Here is a 26545-nt window from a genome sequence, read left to right as displayed (position 1 = left end):
CAGCCTTGAGAAGTTCGGCATGGATGCCACAGATCCCTGGAGCTTTGCCCCGTTTCAACTGGTTCACCGCAGCCCGTGTTTCCACAAGCGTAGGTGGACCACAGTTGATTCGAGGGTCAGCAACAGGGATTGTAACACCCTTGACGTCCAACTCGACAGTTGGGGGATCAGCCTGGTACAACCACTCAAAGTAACCGGCCCAGCGGGCCTTCACTTCAGACTCCTCTGTCAAGAGCCTACCACTCTCTGCTCGAACTGCAGTGCTCCGAGGGATGGGCTTGGATGAACGTAATGCGCGAATTCCCCTGTAAGCGGGACGAGAATCACCTGTCCACAGGTGATGCTCTACCCCCTCACAGATTCCTCGCACATAGGCCTCCTTGTCCACCCTCAGTGCACGTACAGTTTTACGCCTCAGCTCCCTGAACAGCTCAGCTCTGCCATTCAGCCTGGCCCTGCGACTCTGGTCAACGGTATCCAATGTCCCTTAAGAGACAAAATTCTTCTTTGCCCTGCAGTGAGCTCCAAGGCATCCACTGGCAACATCAAGGACGGTGGTCTTGAAGGCGCTCCACAACTCTTCAGGACCCCCCAAAGCACCCAGACCCCCCAAGTGTCCACTCAGCCTGTTCACAAACTCCTCAGCTACTCTCTCATCCCTGAGCTTGGCAACATCCAGCCTCGGCTGGGATGGTACCATTCTCCAGGATTTAAGGTGCAGCTTTAGAGTTGCTACAACAAGCCTGTGGTCAGTATTGAGGAACTGAGCACTCCGGTAGACCCTGCAGTTCTGGATCAACCTCCAACGACCGTCAATGAGGACATGGTCAATCTCCTTTGCCACACCGCCAGCGTTGGAATACCAAGTCCAGCGATGAGCTTGTGGGCGCTGAAACCATGAACCAGCCACCCTAAGTCCATGACTTCTTGCAAAGTCAAGGAACTTAGTGCCATTCTGGTTCATAGTTCCTGACCCATGGGGACCAACACACACCTCATAACCATCCCTATCAGTTCCAGTCGATGCATTGAAATCCCCCAAGACTAGAAGTGTATCTCGTCTGGGGCACCGATCAACCACAGACTCGAGTGTGGCGTAGAATGCATCCTTCACGGTAAGATCACTCGCCTCAGTCGGAGCATAAACAGAGACCAGGGAAATGACACCGAGGGAGTGACGAATCCTTAATCTCATAATACGCTCGTTGACCGGTATTACCTCAATTATAATTGGGGTCAGCTTATTGGACACAGCTACAGCAACTCCTTGGGTATGGTAACCATCAGAGCGACCAGACCAATAGTAGGTGTAACCACCCACCATTATCTCGCCGCAATCCGGTCTCCGAACCTCAGAGAGAGCTGCAATCCCGATGTCCAAACGCTTGAGCTCAGATGATAACAGAGACAGGTGATCATCCTCTCGTCGGGATAGGACATTCCAGGCACCCACCCGAAGGGACCGCCTCAGGTTAACCCAAGGAGACCGCCGTCTGGTGGACGACACCTCAGCACCACTCTGACACACTCTCCCGCAATCTGACCCAGGGATGTTACCCCGTGGTTTCCCTCCTATCAAAGATTGGGGGTCCCGAAGGCTTTGCCCCAATCCCGTCATCCGGTGAGCTGCCCTGCGAAGGGAAGCTGCACAGGAGGTACTCCCACGGAGTGGGTTTTCAGATTTTTTTGCGTTTTTGCGTTTTGCGGAATGAAGGGTTTTACGGAGGGCGGAGCGCAAATCCTGCCACCAACCTCCTAATAAGAAGTGACCCAACTGCAGGAGGACGTCCGCAGACACAGTTGGGCACTAGATATGGATGGCTGTTGGCTCACAAGGAGCTCCTCCGCCCTTTGACAGGTTTTGTTTTTAATCCTGCTGGGTGTCCATATCCAAACACCCTCCTCACCAGAAAACCTGGTGGGGGAGACGGTTTAGTCGCCGACAACCCGACCATGGAACAGGTTAGTACAGGTTTACATGGTACCTGTAGCAGGTCAATGATCGAACCTGACCTGATTCTCCACAGCTTGGGAACTAGTACAGTAAACAGTGCAACGATTCCATGGGGGTAAAGGGGGAGAGTGCCTTTTGTTCTTAACAGCCTGGTCAATGTGTTGATTGCTTTGTTTTTTTTGTATACCAAGTCGAGGCTCATGTAAAAACGAATACACTGAAACATATAATAAGGCAGGAAACAAGAGGGGTGGGAGAGGGAAGCACAAAATAGTGGGGCACAAAGACAAAAGGATATCTGTGGAAGGAAGAGGGATGGGGTGGGGTACATGGGGTAAACAAGCTTTGTTATTCATGTCTGCCTTGGAGAGCATCACTGATCAAAACAAATGCAAGAATGCCTGGTTCTGCAACAGCTTCATCAGTATATCGAAATTTGACTCAGTAACAGGAAACTGGATTCAGTCACAGGGATCCCACAGGCTCCAGATATAATGGATGATTTGATGTAACATTGCAATGTTGGACAAAATTCATTTTTGTCACATACTGGACAATTCTGTTGTAAAATAAATTTTACCTTCAAATCTGTCCCCCTCCTTCACTCTCTCCCTTTGTACATAATGGGTAGGGTATATAAAGCATCAGAGATAATATGTTCCTGATGTGGTATTTGAACTTCCCCTTTCTGAAGAAGAGATTTATTTTTCCACCATGCGTTACTGATATCTCTTCGAGTATTTATCCTGATTGAAGTCCTGACTCCGTCCTGACTGAAGAACAAATGAATGGAATTTGCTGAGCCTTGGCTTTGTTTAAGTGAAATATACACATTGTAAAATTTAACAATTTTCGATTACAACCAAATCATATCATACTTATTACAACTCCAGCCCCAATCATAATGATATTTCTCCAATTACCCCAATACTGCAACAAGCATCGAAGACAGAAAATGGTGTATCAGATGGTGATTGCTTTTCTGGATCCTCCATCTTGAAAGCTTCTTTGTAAAACGAATTCCTTTACAAGGAAACTTCGACACAGGTCATTTGTCCTAACAAGCATGCACAATCGTTGCCAACGATATTGACCATTGGTTGCCAACCTATGTTCCTTTTCCGTGCTCTATCTTTTCTAAGCTGAGAATCAAGCAAACAAGCAGCACATACCATGTTGAAAATCTTTGGTATGACTCGAACAGGATCAAGTTTAAACCACCGACCTAGATTCAGCGCAGATGCTCTAACCATTCTGCCACCGAGTCTGGTATTCGTTATTTTAATAAATAATTTACTTAAACTCCTCACTTTGTTTCAATACAGTACATGGCATGTATATTACAAATTGAGTTTAAATGAAATCCTTTTTTTGGGGTTTAGTTTAGGCAATTGTACAACCATCCAAAGGGGAAGGAAGAGATTTTCACAATTTCTCTGCTCATCCATGTTTGGGAAGTTGACACATCATCTATCCTTGTTCCTGAATTCTCGGTGATATAACAAGACACAAATCTCAATCTCCATTGTGTTTGATTTCAGTCTCTGCGATGTCTCTCTCAATGTTTTACCGCCATTCACCCCTAATTCACATTCCTCCTTGGCAGCTTCTTTACTGGGCAGCTCTTTTACAAGGTAAGGATCATGCAAGCAGATTTTTTTTTCATTCTGCTTATTAAACGTGTGCATTTTCATCCATGTATTAAAAGTTACCCTTGGTATAGAATGATATGGATGAATTTCATGTTTTTTTTTCTGTGTATCCCTCACAGATTATATATATATATATATATAGTGATGGTGAGTAATTTGTGAGTAATTTGGATAACAAGTGGTAAAGGAGGAGTGGGATATAGTGAGTAATTATATTGTGAGTAATTTTGGATAAATAGTGGTAAACAACAGTAGATAAAGTACTTTTCTGCAATCAGATAACATAAAAGCAAGAATGATTGAGAAGTATCAGGGTAGTTGTAATGATTGTGATTGTATGAGGAGAAATCACTCTATGGATGAGGTAAATGTAACAGTTATCCAAGTTACAAAACCATCATGGTCAAAGAGAGAAATATAAATCAGAATGGAAGAAGAAAACAAAATGTAGCAAGAAGAACAGAAAAATGGATAAAGAAGAAAGGCCAACATTTGTTGTAAATATATAAATACTTTTGCAGTCGTCAGGCTGGCACAGTTGCCCAGTCCAAGTCCCGCCAAACTGCGTAAAAGCGATCGCACCGACAAATTTATTTTCGTGCTCTGAGCCGGTGACAAGCCACTGGAGTCCCAACGAAACACCTGAGCCTATCAGGCAGCATGCTAATTGGTGCCGTACATTCCTTTACACTAATTACTAATCCAAGTGAAATCATCAAACGCAGGCACTGTCTCATACTGGGCAGTAATTGCCTCCTTTTTAGGTCATCTCTTCGAGCATGACCTAATAATATGGGTGTTGAGAGGAGAGGTGACGATCCGTCCGTCCGTCCATCCGTCCACAATGAAGTTGAAGCGGGAGATCTGGTCATTAATGATCCTGATAGAGGTCGATGAGACGTACACGATGGTATGACTGTCAAGGTCACGAGGCCTTTGAAGTTGCGAAAATGACGATTTTCAAATTCTATCTCCTCCACCATTTCTCAAGCGATCTTGAATTTGATTGTAGCAAATGAATCTATGGGACAATATCTAAATTTTGTTGGGCCGGATTTTCGATATTCGCTTTTGTTTTCGTGTCACGTGACTTCAAATTTCGCAAAAAATGCGAAAATGACGGTTTTCAAAATCTATCTCCTCCTACATTTTTCAAGCGATCTTGAATTTGATTGTGGCATATGAATGTATGGGATAATATCTAAATTTGGTCAGGACGGATTTTCGATTTTCACTTTCGTTTTCGCGTCACGTGACTTCAAAGTTTGCAAAAACTGCCCTACCTACATGAGGCTATATATTCTCTACTGGGCATGGTAAAAGTTAGTGAATGGTGTCATTGCATAGCAGCTGACCTTGTCTTTCATGTCCATTTGAAAGGATACCGATATCTTTGAATACATACATGTCACGTGACTTTGAATTTTGCGAAAATTACTTCATGCAGTTTCAAAATGACGATTTTCAAAATCTATCTCCTCCTACATTTCTTAAGTTATCTTGAATTTGATTATGGCATATGAATGTATGGGACAATATCTAGATTTGGTCTGGCCGGATTTTCGATATTCGCTTTCGTTTTCGCGTCACGTGACTTCAAAGTTGGCCAAAAATCCCCCCTGACCCGAGAACACTACACCCTTGTAACAGGAACTCATGCTTGTAAAGGTCGTCCTCGTGCTGGGTATTCGTTAACTCTCGGTTTGTGACTCGTATTATATAATCTGCCTGCCTGCCCGCCTGCGGCCCACCTGCCTGCCCATAGCATAGCTTTTTAGGTACCCCCACTCATAGCCAAATGTCCCCACCAAATCGGCAAATCGCCATAGGCCTAGGTCATAGAAGCTATCAGAATCGAAAAATATCGGATGGCATGTCGTTATGTGTTTAATATACGTCAAAGTGCTGGAAAACAATAGAGAGATCTCCATTGTTTTCCAGCACTTTGATATACGCCATCCTTCTTTTGACACAAATATTGATCGGCAGCCGACACGACGGGACAGGTGTCCAGTCATATGAAGTTTTTACGGTGTTGTTGTGTTTTTGATATTCCCGGTGTTTAGCACTGCTTCGTCAAATAATCGCCATGTGCGATTGCGATATTTCCGGTTTCCTTCCGCGTTTATCTTATGTCGTACACAAATAAACATTATTCCTGCATATAGTGCACAGTCATCGGTTGTCTTAGTCATCGGTTGGTCCAGTGAAGTCCACTGGAATATTCTGAACTGAACGAACAGAACTGTTATGTGGATAGTAAGAGTGAGTAGTGTGGTGTCGTCAGTGTTGTTGTTGCACTTTTTATAAAAGATTGGAAAACAAAAAGGCTAGGCCGACGTATCTACCCATCAAATCCACTGACTGACTGGTTTGTGTCATAGTTGAATGTCTGCCATTTGCTTCTGGACCTACCTACTCTACTACATCGAGTGATAGTGATTATACCACCTACTTCTATGGACTCTTGGCCATCTACCCACTGGACATTATTTGATGGACTCGTTGGCATTGGTGCAGAAGAGAGTGTAGTATATAAATTTGGTGATTGGTGTCCAGTGGACAGCTACTGCTGTGTGGTCAGTCAGGAAATAGACCCTATTCGGCTCTCGTTCGGAACACCGCAACACTTTTTTATTTTAACAGCTAGAAGGCTAGTTTTGGTTTTACCTTGTAGAGAATATTTTTTTTTAGTACAGATCGCCGAGTTTCAGCAACTTTGAGCTAGTGATAGATGAGAAATTGACCAAAATTTAAGGCTGAAAATGCACTGCGCATGCTCAGATGTTCCGAACTCGGATGAGGAATAAGGTCTATTGGAGAGATTTTCTTGCATTTGCTATTTCACTTAATAAGGGTGTGCGGTTTGGTTATTTCTCGCAGAAATGACCGTCACTCCCGCATGGGTGTATTTTTAATTTCCATCATTATATTTATCACTTCCGTAATTTTATTTGTCACTTCTTCCTGAACTTCCATAATTTGCTTTATCACCACTTCCATCGCGGTCCAAACATCATCCACCTTCTCCCTTACCGAGTTCATCTCCCCTCGCTCCGCCTCAATCCTTGTCATTATCTCCTGGCCCAACACCTCCACATCCACCTTCACCTGAACATTTACCTCAATACCCATCATCCTGATTCCATCGTTCAATGCCATTACATCCGCTTTGGCCTCCCTCCTTACTTCTGCCAGCCCTGCCTTTATCCCAGCCATTATTCCAATGCCCATTGCTTCAATATCATTCTTCCCCACCATGTTACTGCTCAACGCCTTCATATCATTGCTCATTGCATCCATCCGGATGTCAATTTTGTTGCCCACTGCCTTCATCTCACCCATTATCTGGCTCATCATTGATGCCAATTGGTCCATTTCCAATGGCACTGCTGAGTCAGATCTGCTATTCTGGGGTGTGGGCTCAGAGGGTGCACCATATTCTCTGGGAAATGAATTTCGGGGTGGGGGCCCCCAAGTATTACAATGTCTTTGCCACACCCCCTACCGAATATTTCCCCAAGAAATCACCTTCCTCCATACTACCCTCCTGTACCATTGGTTCTTCCTCCATTTCCTCACTTACACCCACCTGGATCAGCTCGTCTTGATTCGTCATTGTCCGCAGATGTAATTATTAAAATTTTCACCCTAATCTGCTCTTTTACAATTTTGGGGATGTGCTGATCGCTCCGCAGGTCCGAATCTCCCTCCTGAACACCAAATTGTTTTGCAATTGGTGCTCAGAGTTGGAATCCCACTCCTGACACCAAATAGTTACAGGCCGGGGTTCGAGGTTCACCATGAGAAAAAGCACTCAAGTTTCTCCTGAACACACAGTCCTGAGTCCACAAGCCATGGATAACTCCACTGCTTGGTGGAATGCTAATCAACCACAAATGCTGATAGGTACCGCCATCCTGGCAGTGTCAATACCTCGCATGGTGACCTTACCTTTGGATTACGATATCAAGGGGGGCTCGTGCCTTTGATGCATACTTGTCTTAATCTTACCTGATCAGGTGCAGCTGAGTGGAGCTGCCAAGTATGCATCAGCTAACAGGTCAAATCATGGAGGGTAAAACTTCCTGGCTAACACGATGTGTGGACAATGCGAGACCAATGGAGGAAAAGACACTCCAAACTGGGTACATTCACAATAATAGCAATTTATTTCTAGCAATTGCAAGGAAAGGCATGTGGAACAATAAGCAAAGGTTTTAATGCACAGCAAAATACGTACAGCAGGGGGAAAAAAAGATTGGTGATGTGCAGCAGGAGAAAAACTGTTACATACAAACACAAGAGAGAGTGCAGAGTTACCCAATCCTAATCTTATACAATCTTAATTATGCTAACAAAACAGGCACCATAGGAATAATTCCTTGAGGGAGTTATAAAGTCCAGAGAGAGAGAGAAGGTATGAGGTGGTTTTTGTCCTCTTTCTTACCAGGTGAGGTCAATGGACCAATGCGAACTCAGTCCCTGAGGAGCGGAAGGGGGGAGGAAAACCGAAGGTGTCTATGGTGCATAGTGGGAGGGATGCGCAGTGATTGGCAGATGATGTGCAAAGAGGAAGATGTAAAACATATGGATCAACAAGCCCGGGCAATTGTTGATTCACTTTTAGTGTGCCCTCATTGGACGAGACAGAAACCAAGAAGAAAACGTGTGAGAAGATTGGCTTAACAAAGAAGTGTAAGAGGTCTGTAAGTGTACTGTCTATCCTGTTTAACTGCACTTCGTCTGGCATCTAGCTCGACAACTTGGTTGTGGACTCCGTTCCATTCGGCTTGCTCCGCCAAGCTCTGTTACCCATTGCACCATGACCCCAAGAATAAGAATGTGCAGCCAGAGAACTGAGAGCTGGAGCTGAATAACCATGAGCTTCCAGAATGCCCAGCCAGAGAACCGAGCACGACATTATAATCCCCTGGGGGGGCAGTGCCCGGAACTCTCATTGGTGTACAGACGATTACCCCAGCACTTGCTCCGCCCATGCGAGGTTTCGGCAGCGGAAATGGCCTCACGCACCCGAACTCTGCTATGCGATCCATCTCTGCAGTTAACATGGTGCAAGGACATTCAGTTGCACTCTCCAGCACGAACCGGTGCTGGACACCCATTGAGGGCCGTAATTGAGTGGAACGCTGGGGCTATCCATATGACGTCGAATGGTGCTTAGCGCACATTTGTGCCTCAAGTTAGAGGTCCATATGTCCAGACCTGTGTGTCGGCAATGGTTCGCCACACTTCCCCATTCCCTGCCAGTCCCAAAAAGCAAATGCTGGTCACTGGCGGTGACCGTGGTTGAATGTTAGCAGTGTCAACGCAGCGGTGACCGTCGTGTTGGTTTGTGATGGTGATGGTGAATGTAAGCGAGCTTGAGTTGTGGTTCGATGATGTGGTGATTTTTTTTTATCAAGGAATCTTGATGGTGTGTGAAATGTTGCAACATTGAGGTTCAAATGTGATGAAGTCTCAGGTGGAACGTTCGTTGGATAGTGGTGCACAGTTTGAATGGGAAAGGGTGTGCATATGTAAATGAGTTGCCCCTGTTACTATGGTCTGCATGCTTGTGCAATAGAGAGCTCATGTGGGTAGCGAAGTAAAACAAGGCAAAGAATGAAAGGTGGGTAGTGAATGGAAAGAAAAACACTACATAAAGCCCTCACAATGCACATTGTCCAATAAACCCACTACACATAAGGGAAGGGCTATCTAAAACGAATACTAATGAAATAACTGTCTCGGGACTGCTATTTGTTGTGTGCCATTACCTCGGGGGGGAATGCCAGTTTCGCAGAACCACAACAATATTCATGAAATAAGTTTAACGCAGAATCACATGTAATGTTATTTACCAATTTCTTCCTTTTATTTTCTGTTTCCCATTCTTGTTCTTCTCTCTTTCTCAGGTATTTTTGCTCAACATAAGGAAAAGAAATGTTCAATTTCATCAACATACACCTTGTGCTTTTTACCAGAGGTTCTGGGCACAGTGGATGGTGATGCCACTATACCCTGTGACCTCACTTTCCCAGAAACCGATGGAAAGATTACTTATATGAGCTGGACAAAAAATGATACCAAGGGATTGTCTTTCATACAGAAATATGACAACGGTGTCGTCAGTCATTTAAATCGCGAAGGAACCATCAAACCTCCCAAACAGCCAGATATTTTAGGTAATGTAAGTTCAGGGGAAGTGAGTTTGAAGATTCGGAAGCTGAAGCTGAGTGACGTCGGAATCTATTATTGCTGGTTTTTGGCCAGTAACATAAAAAAGAGTGAGACGAACAACGGTTTCATTGGTAACAATGGAACCATGCTCGTGGTTGGAGGTGAGTTTTAATCAACAACCAAGGAGTTTTATCACTGTTGAAATGTCGATTTTTATGATTATAAATATGATACAAGATGAATACAATAATCTTGAGTGTTTGTGCAATACTATTTAAACCTTCACATTGAACCAAAATATATATTGTTACGGCTGTGGAAATTCACAAACCACCATTCAGGGCCCGTAGGTGAGATAACTCGAAGTACATGTGTAGTTCGCCCCAAACCCGTTGTTTCGAGGGAATTTATGTGATTCATTCGGGCTGCGACGCTTTGAGTTAGGCGTTTTTCTGTTCTATCTTTATTTTGAACCCACCACCAAAAACCCTCCACTACCCTCACCTCTCTCCTTCTACGGCCATTCCCGCACCACCTGTGAACACTGAGCGTCGGGCTGTCTTGGGCTCGTTCAAAATACGCACCGAGCCGCGAGTGCAAATAGCGGCCTTTCCGAGGGAGAATTCGGATCAAGAATGCTACACGCCCACTTCTGATCCGTCCAATCAGCAAGCGCGGAGCGGCTTGGCCCCGCCTCCAGGCGCGTCCATGTGAAATCGAAATATGCAAATTCTAGGCTCAGGGGAGGTTCACGCCCACTTTTCCTCCGTCCAATGGGCGAGCGTGGCTCCGCCCCCGAGCTCATCCTGATCCGGAAATTTGCATATTGGTTCTCCTGCCGGCCTATAAAACGCCGAGTGCAAGGCGAATCGTGGCAGAGTCAGTTTTGGTGGCAGAGTTTTGGGGCAAAGGGAGAGAGAGAGTTTTGGTAAGAGAGTCATCGAGCGGAGTGTGGCAGAGAGTGGAGTCGGGTGGCGAAGGCATCGAGTTGGGTTCTGCAGTCGGCTGAGGAGAGTTGGGGGAAGAGGCCAAGGAGCTCGGGTCCGAGGCGAGAAGGACGGCGGTCGGCGACGAGGTCGCGGTGGGAGATCGCTCGTCGCGGGACCGAAGCCAGCCAGCCATTCTCCCTCCCCCAGAGCATCAACAATTCCCCCTTTTCCCCCGCGCTGAGATAGTGCAACCAAGGGGGCCCCATTCCCACCCCACTCCAAACGTCGTGCCAACGAAACCCGCGAAGGAGCACGGAGTCGGGGCACAGCCACGCGGCCACGTCTGCGCTCGTCCGCCAATGTTCCACGAGGACGCGGGTAGGACCCACCCGGTCTCGCGGACCTGTCCGCTCCTTCAGGTCCCGCGCACATATTGGCCTTCAGGCCCGTCTGCCCCTTTGTCTATGAGGGTGGCTTCTTTCCTTTGCTTTTGAGTAAATGTGTGTTGGCGCCGTCTGTAAAGTAGAACTGCATAAGTGTTGCCGTGTGTGCGCGTAGTCGGGAGTAACTGTGCGTCATTGTTTCTTTTGTTTTACTGATATAGGTGCATTTTGACTGTTTGGCTGTATATGTGTGCTTTCCGTGTGTCGCGTAATAAATGTGCATTGTGTGAACTGTTTTCCCGTTTCGCTTCGTCTTTTCTTTATTGACCCTCCATCCTGCTTCACGTAAAGGGTTCGTCATGGGCTTAATACCCCTGGTAATTAATCGGAACCATCGAGGCCGACGATAACACCGCTCGGTTATCCCGATAGCACGGAACGGACCGCTTAAGCGGTTCGTGTCCGGAGTCGGCCTGCGACGAGGTACGATCGCCCGGTCGACCATCCGCGCAGGTACTTAGGTAGATCGAATTTGGCGAGCAACCCTATCCTGCGCGGGTGGGCAATTGGCACGGTCGTGGTGGGGTTAAACCCCCACCCGTGACTTGCTCCCGGCGTTGTTCCGAGAGGGTCACGACAGAATTGTCCGTTCCGGTGGGCGAGGTGGCCGCCATTCGAGTCGAGCGGCCGATCACACGCCGGCGGGCGCAAATTCGCAACAATATGTATTGAGAATTTATTCGATTCAGGAAACTCAGGTGCCAATTTAATTCCTAAAGGGATAATTGTCTCAGTGTTGGTTGAGCAGATGAGTTTGTCCCCAATTCCTAATCAAATCCAAGTAACCATGAAGGATAAATTATTAACTGGTTAGTAAAGCAGACTATCCCATATACCAAGATAAACCAAGTTAATTGAGAACTATTTCAGGATCAACTAACCTTTGGTGTTCACGACAGTTCTGAAGAAATGTTTGAAGCTCATTGTCATTTTGGATTTTCCATCAAACTAAAACATGCAATTTGGTATCTGTCTGTGTGTCTGTCTGTCTATGTGTCTGTGGCCGATTATTATCATTCATTATTTACTTATCTAATCTCAACCCAAGCATTCCAGGAGGACTAAGGGTCATAACTTCAACAGACAGAGGTTGTAGCTACTTGGATTGTCCACACCTCTGCCGGGGTTCCGAAGGTGGAACCGAAGCAAGTTCTCCACTGAAAGGTGTACGATTCAGGAAACTCAGGGTTCCATTTGTACAAATTGTACAAATTCTCTACAGATATGAATACTGCATTGTACACATTACACAAATTCTCGATATACAAATTCTCTCGGTGCTGCTGAGATAAGTTATTACGAGTTAATGGCATCATGAGTAAGAAGCCTTCGCCTTATTTTCACACTTGCTGAGCCGATTTTGCTTTAGACTTGACTTCAAAGAATATGGGACTTTCAAAATGATGAAATCTACCCCAGAATGCTCTGTGCGAATGTATAGAAACCTTTAGCAACAGCGGTAATCGGGGCATGCTGATGTATAGCATGCGTGTGAGATATGGAATGTCACATAAAATGGCTAACAAAGCTTCTAAAAAAAAGCCGGAATACTTGGAAAAGTACACGAGAGAAAATACTTCGTGCATACCTCTCCACCTATCCTGCCATGATGTGGTGATTCAATTGCTTTGTAACCAGTGAAAACATTTTTTATCTCATTGTAATCCTCTAATTTATTTTGCTTTCCAAACTTCGGAGATGTCCCCATGGAGAACCAAGCCGTGGTATCGCCTTGGAAGTTTGGAGACTTCGAAGCTTGTGGAGCGCTCGCCAAGTGGCTTAGGCACTCGAGCAAGCATTCTAACAAAATTGTTGATTAGGATGATTGACTTGGCAAGTGATAGCAAGTTGATTGGTTGCAACAGCGGTAATCAGGGAATGCTGATATATAGCATGCGTGTGAGACATGGAATGTAACCTAAAATGGCTCACAAAGCTTCTAAAATAAAAAGCCAAAATACTTGGAAAAGTACATGAGAGAAATGGGGTGTGCCTCTGCGCAACTAAAGAGTTGGAGAATTTCTTGGCTCGCCGATAGGGCTGAGATATTACAGCTGCCCGTACTGCAGATTCCTGATGACGTGGAACAGTGCAATGCACACATCACTGTGGACGGGAGCGTGTTACCCAAATATTGTGGGAGTGCTTCCTGTGAACATGGCTGGCTTGGTGATTTATTTAATGAACGTCTGCAATTGGAAAGATGCTGTGTGTCATTACCAACAATAGTAATGGTTTCCAACTTTTCGACAAAGGACATCTTCACGACCTGAAAAATACAGCAAGCTTGTGCGAGCGATATTTACGTGATAGCCAGATATACCAGGACGACTTCCCTAAGGGAAACACCATATCTGGTTTGGGTGCCTCTTAACACTGAAGGGAAGGTCGGTCATATCTGGGGTTTGCGAATGCAACAACGTACGTTCAAAATCAACTTTTAAAACGATGAGGTATCATTAAACCAGACTTGGTGGTGTGATGGTTGGAGTGTCCTTTTCAATTCTGGGAGGTGGGTAGCTCAAACCCTGGCCGAGTCGTATAAAAGACTGAAAATGGTACATGCTGCTTCCTTGCTTTGTGTTCAGCATTTATGTGAATTGAACACAAACAAGCAATGCTGGTAAGGAAATGGCAAACCACCCAGTATAACCCTTGCCATGAAACTGCTTTGGCAGCAGCATCATTTTGCAAAGTGTTATGTTCCATCAAAACAAATCGAATTACTATTAATTATGTTGTTGGTCGGGAGAGGGTTGTGGGAGCTGTGACTGTTGGTATGAACGTGTTGTAAGGACTCGTCGACTTCCGGTACTTCCTGCTGTGGGTTCACATGCACATTTCACATTTCAGAGCTCCCGACGCCACCGAAGGTGAAGGAGGTTGTGTTTTCACCCATATGTCTGTTTGTTACTTGTAAAAATCGAAGATTTTTAAAGTATATTGGTTAGTCGATTTGTTATTATGTCTGTTTGTCTGTTTATTGCCTACAGGTCACAATTTTAAACCAATCCACGAAATTTCACCACATGGTAGAGTTTGTTATAAGGAAGAAGAATTTTGTTTTCCAGGTCAACAACTTCGGTGGGATTTCTAAATTCCTCAATTTTCATCCGATTGGCTTGAACTTTGAAGAGGATTTATATTTCAGGTCACTGAATTCAACCAGGCAATTATTTTTGAGGTCAACATAGGCTGAATATCTAAAATTGTCAATTTTCATCTGATTCACATGAAATTTGAAGAGGAGTTGCAGATTTGGTCGTTGAATTCAACCACCAATAATTACTTTTGAGGTCAAATTTGTTTAATGGATTTTGCAAGTATTATGCTCTGCAAGACGTGTTCTTATTTGTTTGTTTGTTTACGTGCAGGAATATCTCAAAAAGTTTTGGACGGTTCCAGCTGAAATCTTGTGGACAGGTTTGGTGTGTGACAATGACAAATTGATTCGATTTTGCTGAAGATCCGGATCCGGATCCTACTACTAGAATTTTTAAAGTGATTCCTCACCATTGAGAGATAGGGCCAAAAATGATATATTACACAATATCTCAAAACGTTGTGGATGGATTCAGATGAAACTTGGCAGACATGTGGGTGTAATGAGGAAGCATTGATTCAATTTTGGGGGAAGATCCGGATCTGGATCTGACAAGTTTTTTAAGTGATTCTTCATCATTGATAGATCGGGCTAAACCCATATCAAGCAGGATATCTCAAAAAGTTGTGAACGGATTCAGATGAAACTTCGTGGACAGGTTGGGTGCTTGACCATGATGAATTGATTCGATTGTGGTGAAGATTCGATTCGATCTTCACCATTGAGAGATCGGGCTCAAAAACTATATATAGCATGATATTTCAAAAATGTATTGGGCCCGATATGTTCTTGTGGATCAGGCATTACGAGGTGGAGGTATGTGCTCTACCGAGTACCCTTCTTAGTTTTTGTTGTTTTGACAGTTGGGACTCATGTGTTTATGTCATGTCACTTCACTGAAGGGAATATTAAGGGTGTGGGAGGGAGAGGAAGAAGGGAAGGAGATAGAGGAGGGAGGACGGATGGCTGGGGGAGCTCGGAGGGCGGGGGGGTGACAAAGGTTGAGCTAGGAAGGGGAGTAAAGAGCAAGAAAGGGGGGGGGGAGTCTAACCAAATGTTGCTATACACTCCGGCAATGGAGGTGGGAGCGAGGAGTATGGGAGAAAGAGAGGAAGGATGAAGGGGAAAAGTGGGGAGGGGGAGGAGGTCAGCATGAGACAAGGGGGTTCGAGGAGGTTTGGTTTGAGAGGAGGTAAACATAAAGAGAGGTGGGGAAAGGGAAGGCAGTGTAAGAGGAAGGGAAGGCAGGGTGAGGGGAGTGGAAGGGAAGGCAGGGTGAGTCAAGGGGAAGGGCAATAAAACACACCCAAACAGTAACATTTTCTTTTTAACTGCCGGGTTCTATATAAAACCAGGCGGGAGCATTTAAAACCCATGCTATCTCCTGGCAAAAGCCTGATTTGTACATGCTACACTCTGAGGAAGCCATTTTTAATTCAGAACTAAACCGTCATGCTTAACAACAGCCCCCTTAACAGAGGGGAGAGGGAGAGGGAGAGGGAGAGGGAGAGGGAGAGGGAGAGGGAGAGGGAGAGGGAGAGGGAGAGGGAGAGGGAGAGGGAGAGGGAGAGGGGAGAGGGAGAGGGAGAGGGAGAGGGAGAGGGAGAGGGAGAGGGGATGGATCAGAGAGAGATAGAGAGAGATAGAGAGAGATAGAGATAGAGATATTCCGGCAGATATGTCACCCAGTTTAACATCCATCCAAGAGACTGCACATGCATTGATAAATCATCCTGCCGGTGAAACACTGCGGTGACAGTTTATTGCTGGGTTGGGATACAAACCCAGGATAGACAGCTTTGACTGAGCGTGCATACCTATCCTGTCATGATGTGGTGATGCAATTGCTTTGTAACCACTGAAAACATTTTTATCTCATTGTAATCCTCTAATTTATTTTGCTTTCTAAACTTCGGAGATGTCCCCATGGAGAACCAAGCCGTGGTATCGCCTTGCAAATTTGGAGACATCGAAGCTTGTGGAGCGCTTGCCAAGTCGCTTACGCATTCAAGCAAGCATTCTAACAAAATGGTTGATTAGGATGATTGGCTTGGTAAGTGATAGCAAGTTGATTGGTAAAGCGACACATCCGGAAAAAAACAAAAACATTGCCGATTTGTAAACATTTTCAGATTTCATTCCAGATTTCAAATGGTTTGATGAAATGGGCATAGGGCAGGCAGGCAGGCAGAATGACCTCCTCAGAACCCTCCTCACACTCTTTCTCCTCAGAACAACCCCGTTCTCCATTCTTCTCAAAACCAACTGCCATGTTCTCCGTCATCTCCAACTCTCTGACTTTTACCAACTGCCCGGTCAGCTCCACCCTCCTCTCCCCGGGCAATGCTCTGCCTCCTTGGGAGGTGTCTATCACTCCGCCACTGAAGTTGTTCATGGCTCCACCCCTTGGGAGACAATGAACGCTACTCCCCTCACTCTCATGCCGAGTCTCCCGGTGCCCCCCGGTAGAGGTTGACATAGAGGTTATATGCACAATTTCCTTCACCATAATCCCTGACTAACTATTACCACGCACCGCCCCTGTATGGTGCACATTCAAACAGAAGAATTCTTAAGCTAATATTTCCCTAATTATACATCAAAATGGTTAACTGCTCGTACACGGATCATGCTACTCGAAACATTCCTATCTGCTCCATGGTGATATTTAACCCTCCCCACCCAACTCCCCACAAATGTAACAGTACGAACTACAATGTGAGTGGGTCTCTTAATTACGTACTACCATCTGAGTACAATTCATCCATTAAGTATGTTGTAGAAGGTAGGTATTGCTGTGCAGATGCTCTTTGTTTTGCCGCACAGAGGGAGCAAACCACTTTAGACCCTGAAATTGAGGCTGTATCAATTTATTGAGTTATTTATCTTTTGCAAAGATTGTACTTAACTTCAAATTCGCCCTCTGTACCCACCACAAGGTAGGTAAACAGCTTGTTAGAAGATAACTACATTTTTTTTTGGATATATTTTTTCTCCTAACCTGTGGGATTATCTCGGATTGCTTCTCATCAATTCAAATGTCAATGTTCCTCACATTTTTATCACTCTCTCTCCCTCTTTTTCCCCTTTACCCTCTGTATGTTTGCCAGAAAAACCCAAAATAAGTTTTGTGAAACAATTAAGGAATGCAACCATTGATCTCACATGCATGGGATCTGGAATTCCACTCCCAAACCTGGATCTGCTTGATACAAATGGTGCTAAACTTTACAGCAGGAAGAAAAGTGATGCCAAAGAAATCAAACTTCAGATCAATCTTCCCGAACCTGCTTCAGCTGGGAAATACACCTGCATGGGAACAAACATCCATGGAGAGACACGGGTGGAAATCATACTTGGGATCCATAATGAATCGATGTTCGTCACGATTGGACTGATCGCTGGGATCGTGTTTTTGGCCCTTATTCTCGTCACTGCACTCACTGCCTCGATCTACTCGAGGAGGAAAACTCTGGGAAAACGCAAAGGTATAACACCCTGATCCTTTAATTTTCACCCTCATTGTCTAGAATACTTAAACAACTGCTTGGGATGTCATTCAGAGAAAAATAAGCACAAATGAAGGGAGATGGTTGGGGAGTTAAAGGAGAGAAAATGGGTGAGGCATTGACATATGGCGTGGGGGGTGGGGTAGTGAGGGGTGGCATGTGGTGTGGTGGGCATAGGATAGTAACTGATCAGGCCTGTGGGAATAGGGGGCTGGCAATGTTAGAAAATCACTCTGGGGCCATGGGTTTTTTTTTTTTTACCTCCATCATCGAAAGTGGATGGGGTTTATGTTTTCACCCCGATCTGTTTTTATGTTGTGAATGAATTTTTTTTTTTTGCCAAGTATGTTGGTCTGTTGCGTTTGTCTGTCTGTCTGTTGGGTCACTGAAATAGGTGACCCTTATTGTCAGTAATTGTCTGTTTGTTTGGATGTTTGTTCGTTTGTCATCAGCATAATTGGTAGTAAACGTGGGCGGGTTTTGACCAAACTCGGGTGGTAGGTACATCTTATGACCTAGTGCTTTGGAAATTGTGATGGTTGCTAGGGACGCTTTGGTTCCCTAGCAACAGCCGAAAAACCTTCAAAATCGGTACCGTTCACGCGAAATCAATTTCCGAAAGCCATTATCCCACGTAGGGTTATGAAATTTGGCCGAATGGTCTACAGGTGATGCTCTATCAAATATATTCCGGTTTTTGTGATATATGGAATACTTTACCCACAGTGCCCCCTACAATTAGGGTATGCGTTTAAATTGGCGAAAATTGAAGGCCCCCGAGCGACCAAGTGAGATACGAATGAAACTTTGCAGGTTCATGGTACTCAATGAGTACTACAACTTTGCCTCAGGACATATTGACCGATTTCGCTTAGGTCGGGGGTCAAAGGTCAATTAGTGCAAAAATCGATAATATGCGAGAGCTGGAGGTGCTTTCGTGCCAAATGCTACTCCTCCTAGGGTTATGGTCAGATGGTCATGAAAATTCACACTAATCGACTGGAATACATTGTGCACAGATGAACGAGCCGGATTTTCGATTTTGATCTTTGTTCACCCACAGCACCCCCTCGAACTTCGGAGATTTCCGATTTCAAACCGCATTTTCGGTACTTTTCATTCAAATGGATACCGAGTAGTTATCAGAAGATTGAACTGGATGAGATTTGATATGCATAATCTTAAGGTGATTCCCTATCCACTATATGACATCCATTTTGCTCTATATCTTATAGTTTCCATGCTCGGCGACCCATCGCCGCCTACCGGCTTGTTTGGCTGTTTGTCACACAATTTTTGGCCACAGTTTTAAAGCAATCGTTTTGAATTTTTTTTGTGCGTATAGATGACTGGCCAAGGACAGCAACGCTAAATTTTTGTGAAGATCTGAATCCGAACAAAATCCGGATCTGAGCATTTTTTTAAGTGATTCTTCACCGTTGAGGGATCGGGTTAAAAACGATATGTAGCACAATATCTCAAAAGGTTATAGATGAATTCACACTAAACTTCGTGGACAGGTTGGGAGTGCGACGAGGAACAAATTATTCAATTTTGGTGAAGATCCAAATCAAGATCTGGATACGATAATTATTTATTATTTAAACTGATTCTTCACCATGGAGAGATGGAACCAAAAGCTATAAAGAGCATGTTTCAAAATTGTAATGGGCCCGATATGTTCTCGTGGATCAGGCATTGCGTGGCAGATGTAAGCGCTCTACCAAGTGCCCTTCTAGTTTTTTTATGTTTTTGCTTTTACTTTCCGAAAGGTGAACTGTAATGAAATATCAATGATTATTTTGAGTTTATTGAAGATATTTTGATCAAACATCTCGTGATCGAAGTTGCGATGTTGATTTGAGACTTCGCAATGTGCCGATCACATTCCATAAATAAATAAATATGAACATGAATGATTCATCATTTTATTGTACTATAATTATCACAATTCGTCATATTATCATTTGAACAATTTTGACGAATTTTCCTTTATGTAGGTTGTGAAAATACTTCTACCTGTAAGGTGTCTCCAAGTTCACCAACAACACTGGTTGGTACCTTCACTGTGACACTTTTCTTTTACTCTTTTTCTTCTTCTCATATTCTTTGCTTATAAAGATAATCTTCGGGGAGGGGGAGGGGGGTTTGATCAGTAAGTCAGTGGCTTAACATATGTAGTCGGTGAATCAACTAATATGATCTCAGTTCTTTTTTGCACCAATGCTAATCTTTTTTTCAATTTATCGTAATCCTCTTACATGATAATGATGAACCTCCAACACACCAAGGAAATTCACCAAACCATGTTTACTCTTTTAATCTCTCTCTCTCTCCATTATGATGTATTTTGTTATTTAACAATCTCAATTTGTTGTGCTGTGATATCATTAATATTCTGATCAGCAGGAATGTGATGAGTGTTCTTTGACTGTTCAGGAATCATTCAACCTTAATAGTTTTCATTATTTGGTGAAAAGAGTAGGAACAGATGTTATGGACTGGTTTTTGATTTAAGCTTTGGTAACTCCAGGTTACAAATGTACTCTGCCCTTTGAACTTATGACTTGCGATGGAAACTCTCTTTTGGCGGCTGGACGCTTATATTTGGGGTCGTCTCCATCCATCCGTCTGTCTGTCCATCTGCAGTCTCTACTCCAGAATGACTAAACAAATCTCTTTTAGATTCGACTCGGGAATGCTATAATATCTGAGCATGAGGCGAATCAAATAATTTTGGGATCGGAAGAAATTTGGAATTTTTGAAATTTTTTTTTTTTTTTTTACACGAGACAATAGTACAGGATTGTATATCCTTTCGGAAACCAAAATGCATTTGTATAAAACTATACCATTTTCAGTGCTTACCCATAACTTTGACTTTTTTATTTAGAAGCCCATCCCCCACGCAGTGGGAAACAGGGTTTTGGAATCGTGTGCGTGCGTGCGTGCGCCTGTGTGTCTGTCCGGGCCATAACTTTTTTTTTTTAACCATTTGAGCCTTTGTTATCACATTTTCAACAAACCTCTATTATGAGAATATGGAGAAGATGAATTAAGAATTTTGTCAAAAGGTCGAAGGGACCGTTTAGCACACGGAAGAAGTCCGAATACAAAACGGACAGGCTTTGCTTTATCAGATGCTTTCTCGTTTATACATTTGTTTACACAAACAGCACACATAATTTCGATATACACACAACATGCAACTTTTAATTCTCTATTACATACACTTGATCAGAATCGCAACTGACATACTAACTTGAATTATTTATGAATACCGTTTACCTTTTCCCATTTTACTTGTATACCTTTCACCATTCTCCGACCGACACATCACCTTAAATTATTCATATATTACAGTACATACTGTAATGTGAGGTGCTGGGGTTGGGTAAGAATAATGAAAATAGGGCTAAAGATCCCACGGTGTGCTTCACGAAGAGTAGGTGAGTTATCACTGACACCCTGACCAAATTACAAATTCCTTCAATAACTACTGATGGCAAACAATTAAGGATAATCCTTGTCAATAAACTGCTTTGGCAGCCCCGACGCTCTGCAATAAAGTATGGTCCATCAGAAGAATGGAAGGGGCGCATCTGAGGAAGGACATAGCTGCCATAGTGATGGGACAACTTAGCCATAGAGCAACTAGATTGATTTGGGGCCAAGCTAGACTAAGCTGTGAGGAACGTTTGAAAGAGACAGGATCTTTTACGTGACAGAGGAGGTGATTGTGAGGGGATCTGATGGAAATGTTGATGATAATGAAGGATATAGGTATAAGAGGTCCAGAAGACATTTTCAGCAGAATAGATACTGACAGGACCAAAGGCCACACTTTTAGAGTAAAGAGTTAGGATGGTAGATTGGTAGAAAAGCAGAGGTCTTTCACTGAGAAAGTAAAAATAAACGTGTTAGTATTTCTGTATACGACATTGTGACAGCAGAAACAGCAGCTAGCTTTAAGATCGAGTTCGATAAGTTGGTGTTGAGAATTAGTGAGGATAGAGGTGGTGCTTAGACATTGATAGGATTGCAAAGGGATGGGCCGAATGGCCATCCGCGGCATTGAGGTTCCTTTTAATTCCTTGCAATACCTTTTTATCATTCTCCTAACTATATTCCACCCATGCAACACCCCCAAGCTCAAGTCTGCAAAACCCCCTCCAAATCCCAAGCTCAAGTCCACAACACCCTATACCAACCCCAAACCCAAATCCGCAATGCCCCCTCCCAACCTCTCGTCCAAGTCCAAAACACCCCTTCCCAGCTCACAGCACCCTTTCCCAAAAAAATTTGGAAAAACAAACCAACTGAATAAGGCTATACTTTATATCGACCCCTTGCTCTGCACCTTGTTTCATCATCTGATAAGTAGACGAGTTGTATATCTTCACCTGTGCTCGGCTTGGAACTACCGGTGAGCATATTGATCTCCCGAACACGTCAACTAGGACATTGGTAGTTTTTAACTTGGACATAAGAAGCAAATAGTTGCATTACCCAAAGCACTTCTCGAAGGGGCTGAGGTCATTACAGGACGTATACCTTGAATCAGCATACCTTAAATTCTTATTATTTTCCATAAACTTTTTTATTTACCATCTTGGTTATTGCCTTAATGGGTAAAAACCAGAAATAAATCATTAATTCTTTGCAATATATATATATATTTATTTGGAATCATTCATAATTGTGAATTCTTTGTTTATTTATTTATTTACATTCTTATTATCAAATTATTATTAAAATGTTATTTATTTAAATGTAAAATATACATGTCCCATGTTTAAGGTTCAGTTGCGAGCTGTGTGTTCAATGAGTACATACTTATATTCTTGTTTTTAAATGTATCATTACCATCTTCAAAACATTCATAAACCTGTTCATTTATATCTCTTCTTTACAGGAACTTCCAAGTCAAAACACAACTTCGGTAAATGTATGTGGGACATCATCAGGACAAGAAGCAACTTATGAAATTTTACGTGCGACATCATCAGGAAAAGAAACAATCTATGAAACACTCTGTACAGCATGATAAGAATTATTAAAAAGTCTCTTAAGCTTTGTCTGGAAAATTTCCAAAAAAAACTATAGAAAAAATTGAGGGTCTCTGTAAGAGGTCTGTCAATCGAAAACCAAATTGTGAAAATATTCACTTTCGAATTGACAAACTAATATCAATTGATGAGTGAATTTCATGAAATGAATCATACAAACCCAAGCTTCCTCTTTATAATTCGTTATATCAGTTAAGTGACATCACTGATCAAAGCAACTGTGGGCAATTAGCAATTTTGATCACCAACAAATCATACACCATTGGACAAAATTTTATTCGCATGAGAAGTGAATCAGTGGGGGAAATGAGAGGTTATCACAATATTCGATCACATTTTGAAAACATAATTACAACAGAGATGAAGCAAAAATGTGAGGCAGAGCATTTGTAGTTTGGATTCACAAATGAGCTGATTTTTTTTTTGTCCATAATATGATGACAATTACACGACATAACATACCCTAAACTTCAAGAAAAAAAAGGTCCAGCAGCAATTTTTCCAATTAATTTTCCTGGTATTCCCTCTTAAAAACCCTTGCACTGATTGTAAAAAATTTTTTATCCGATTATCCTGCTCTCCATATTTCATTTTCTTTCTATATTTTATAAAAGGTGTGACACCTGTTTACACCACAAGTATGAAACTGCAAAACTTGTAAAATGGACATCAGAAGACTGCCTGGAGAAGATCTGGCATAACAATTTAATAAAGAAGCTAATTGTGTATCATCGAATTATCTACTTCTGTCAAGTCGTATCCGAGTTCTCGTGGCATTCATGGTCAAATTTCTCCAAACATGCCTTGCCTGTATTGCTTCCCAAAGCTCTGGCAGCAACAGATTGGTGGCAGCCTTTACACCATCCATCAACCCAGCACGTACATGGTCTTCCTCTTCTTCCCTCCACCATTCCCAGTATAGTTGACTTCTCCAGACTTTTGTTTTCTGCACGTATGATGTGTCCAAAGTATGACAGTTTCTGTTTTAACATCACTGATTCCAATGTGCATGGTGGTCTAATTTCTTCAAGCACAGATTTGTTTGTTCTGATTGCAGTTCAAGGAATTTTTTCACATTAATCTCCAACTCCACATCTCAAAACTGTTAATCTTCTTCGTTTATTTCTTTTTCACTGTCCATGACTCGCATCCATACATTGCAACTGGAGATACTAGAGCATTCACCAACCTCCACTTAGTTTGTTTCTAGATCTTTATCAATACTGATATTGCTGTTCTCCCCAATGCTAGCTGTCTATTAATTTCTCCTACACATTTTGCACTCACTTAAATCTTAGAACCCAAATAGATAAAACTCTCCATTACTTGCACGTGATTGTCTCCCAATCTGAACACGTCGATCTTCTTAGATGACAAGATTTTTCGTTTTTTTTTAGGTTTACAGGGTGGTCCACAATGATGTGCAAATTTTTATTTTACTGCAATATTTTTAGTAATGGTCGATTTTGTTTGTTATTGTCTAATAATACAAAGAAATAGTTACATTTTTGTTTATTATAGTGAAAAATATGCTTCAACAAGCAATAAGGATTGATTTTATTTGTAGTTAATGAAGTGCTCAATCCAAGCACCGCACCTCTGGATGACAACTGCCACACAGACACAAGTTGTTGATAACTTGGCTGAGAATAATTGGAGCTGTGATGCGGCATGTCGACCTTTTTTGAGAAGCTTGGAAAGCTTCAGACAGCCTCCACTCTACCTTGTCGGGTGTTCTCAATGACGGTTTTCGACCATTGCATCCTTAATTTGGTGTTTCACACTTCCAGTGTCTCTATACCTTTCAACAATACGTTTGATGTATTGTGGAATTCTTGTGTTTGGATGGACCCTATACAACTGCCTTTATGTAGAACCATATGATTTAGTCGCAAAAAAAAAAAACACATAAAAATGAGCGTCCGCTGGGGCACAAAGAAATTGTTCGACATGGTTGAAACTTCGATGGAAAAAATGTTTTTCAACCTTTTCTTCAGGTGACCTGAAAATAAAAAAGAGGGTCCCATTAATAAATGATGCCGACTATTGGAAAAGTTGCACATCATTTTGGACAACTCTGTATATACAGACAAGTCTTTTCACTTTCCTTTTCACTGTCTGCATCAGTTTCATCAAGTCGTCTTTACTTTCTGCCAACATAGTGGTATCATCAGCATACCTTAGTTTGTTGATGCATCATCTTCCAGTCCTGACACCAGACTTTGTCATCCAAGTTTGATTTCCTCATGATGTGCTCACTATACAGATTGAATAAGTAAGGGGAGAAAATCCACCCCCTGTCTAACCCATTCAGCCTCTTCATACTCTGTTCTTACTGTAGCTTCTTGTTTAGTGTACAGGCTTCTTATCAGACATATCAGTAGCTTATATCAGACATTAAAGTAGCTTTAATGATCAACACAATCAAAAGTTTAGCTATGATCGATATAAATAATACACTAATTCTGTCCTTTTGTCTTTCCGATGATTTCCTCTTACTGATTCTAATGATATCACTGATTCTGATGTGCATGGTGGTCTAATTTCTTCAAGCACAACCAAGGACCATAAAACCCATATCATTATAAAGGTCTTTGTCCTTGGAGTTCCGGTTGTATTTTTATTTCTTTTTCCATTACGAATGACCTTGTATGTATGGTTTTTAAAAAATCATTTAGCTTACTTCTGCTATTTTCTCATGCTATCTCAAAAAAAGAGAGATTGTGATTTTAACCTACCATTGTTATTTACTTTTAACATTGTTATTAACTAAGGGGAACAGGAACAACATTTACAACCTCGCAGGCATGTTTTAATCGTTCAGGCACTTGCCTTTGTTCTCCACTTACATTGTGCTGTCGTTTTATGCTATAATTTATGCCTAATTCATTTCACATGTTTAATGCTAATGCAACAGTGATGTGATGCAAGCTTTTTGAATTGAAGTGCCAACAAATGAAAAATTTCCATTTTTCACCTGGACATTAAAAAGAATGAAACTAGAGAGTTCATGGAATACCTTACTTCATGCAATCTTCAGAAACGAGGGTAAGGAATGGATATTTTCTGCTCATGCTTTGCGTTTCTGAGCACGATCTATATTTCTTTCCAGCCATGATTATCTGAATCTCCATATTCCCCAACGCTGAGAGCGCGAGCGGAAAGTTTGATTGGTCGAGATGGCGTGATATTTTGTCCAAGTACTGACAAACTGGAGGTTTTTGGAAGTGCCAATAAAGTGATTTTTGTTCTACAGTGTTGAAGTTTACAATTCAATTGAGATAAAATGAAAGTTTTAAATACTGAAGACAAAAAACAAAGACATTTTTTTTGAAAGTTTACCACTGCTGATGCACCATCTTTTACACCACCTTATTTAACACGTTAAATTAGTTATTCGTGCATGTTGTTTCTGGACTTTATAATGTCCCTAAAAACAGTATGCTTCCTGTTTGGAATTATTTTCAATTTTGTTTGATTGCCAAACAGGCAAAAACACTAAAACAACGTACCTTACTCTGCTGTGTGCATTGCACACTTGTGGACGAGATTCCGTGCAATTTTTCATATTTGGAGGCAAAGTCATGCTAAAATGCAAGTTTGTTTTCCGATTCGGGTTCGAAGTCGTGTTCTACAGTGTGAAAAATATCCAGTCTTTCCATGTGTCAGCTCTTTCAATGCTCTACAGTTTTCCTCACATTAT

At 42.7% G+C, this 26545-nt stretch overlaps 1 protein-coding gene across 1 annotated transcript; it reads left to right on the top strand.

The window, feature by feature from the left end:
- The first annotated feature begins 3429 nt into the window (after positions 1–3429).
- On the top strand, positions 3430–26095 carry LOC147034062 (uncharacterized). The gene is made up of 5 exons (XM_085876001.1): positions 3430–3588; positions 9525–9950; positions 17375–17752; positions 19774–19826; positions 22689–26095. Exons 1-5 carry the CDS (start codon positions 3504–3506, stop codon positions 22818–22820), a joined length of 1074 nt encoding a protein of 357 aa, XP_085732127.1. The 5' UTR covers positions 3430–3503; the 3' UTR covers positions 22821–26095.
- Positions 26096–26545: the final 450 nt, after the last annotated feature.

The sequence above is a fragment of the Eptatretus burgeri genome, chromosome 1 (genome assembly GCF_056783735.1).
Source record: "Eptatretus burgeri isolate ZD-2024b chromosome 1, Ebu_testis_v1, whole genome shotgun sequence".
NCBI classification, from domain to species: domain Eukaryota; kingdom Metazoa; phylum Chordata; class Myxini; order Myxiniformes; family Myxinidae; genus Eptatretus; species Eptatretus burgeri.
The sequence above is the reverse complement of the archived record's forward strand: the minus strand, read 5'-3'. Positions and strand labels throughout refer to the sequence as shown.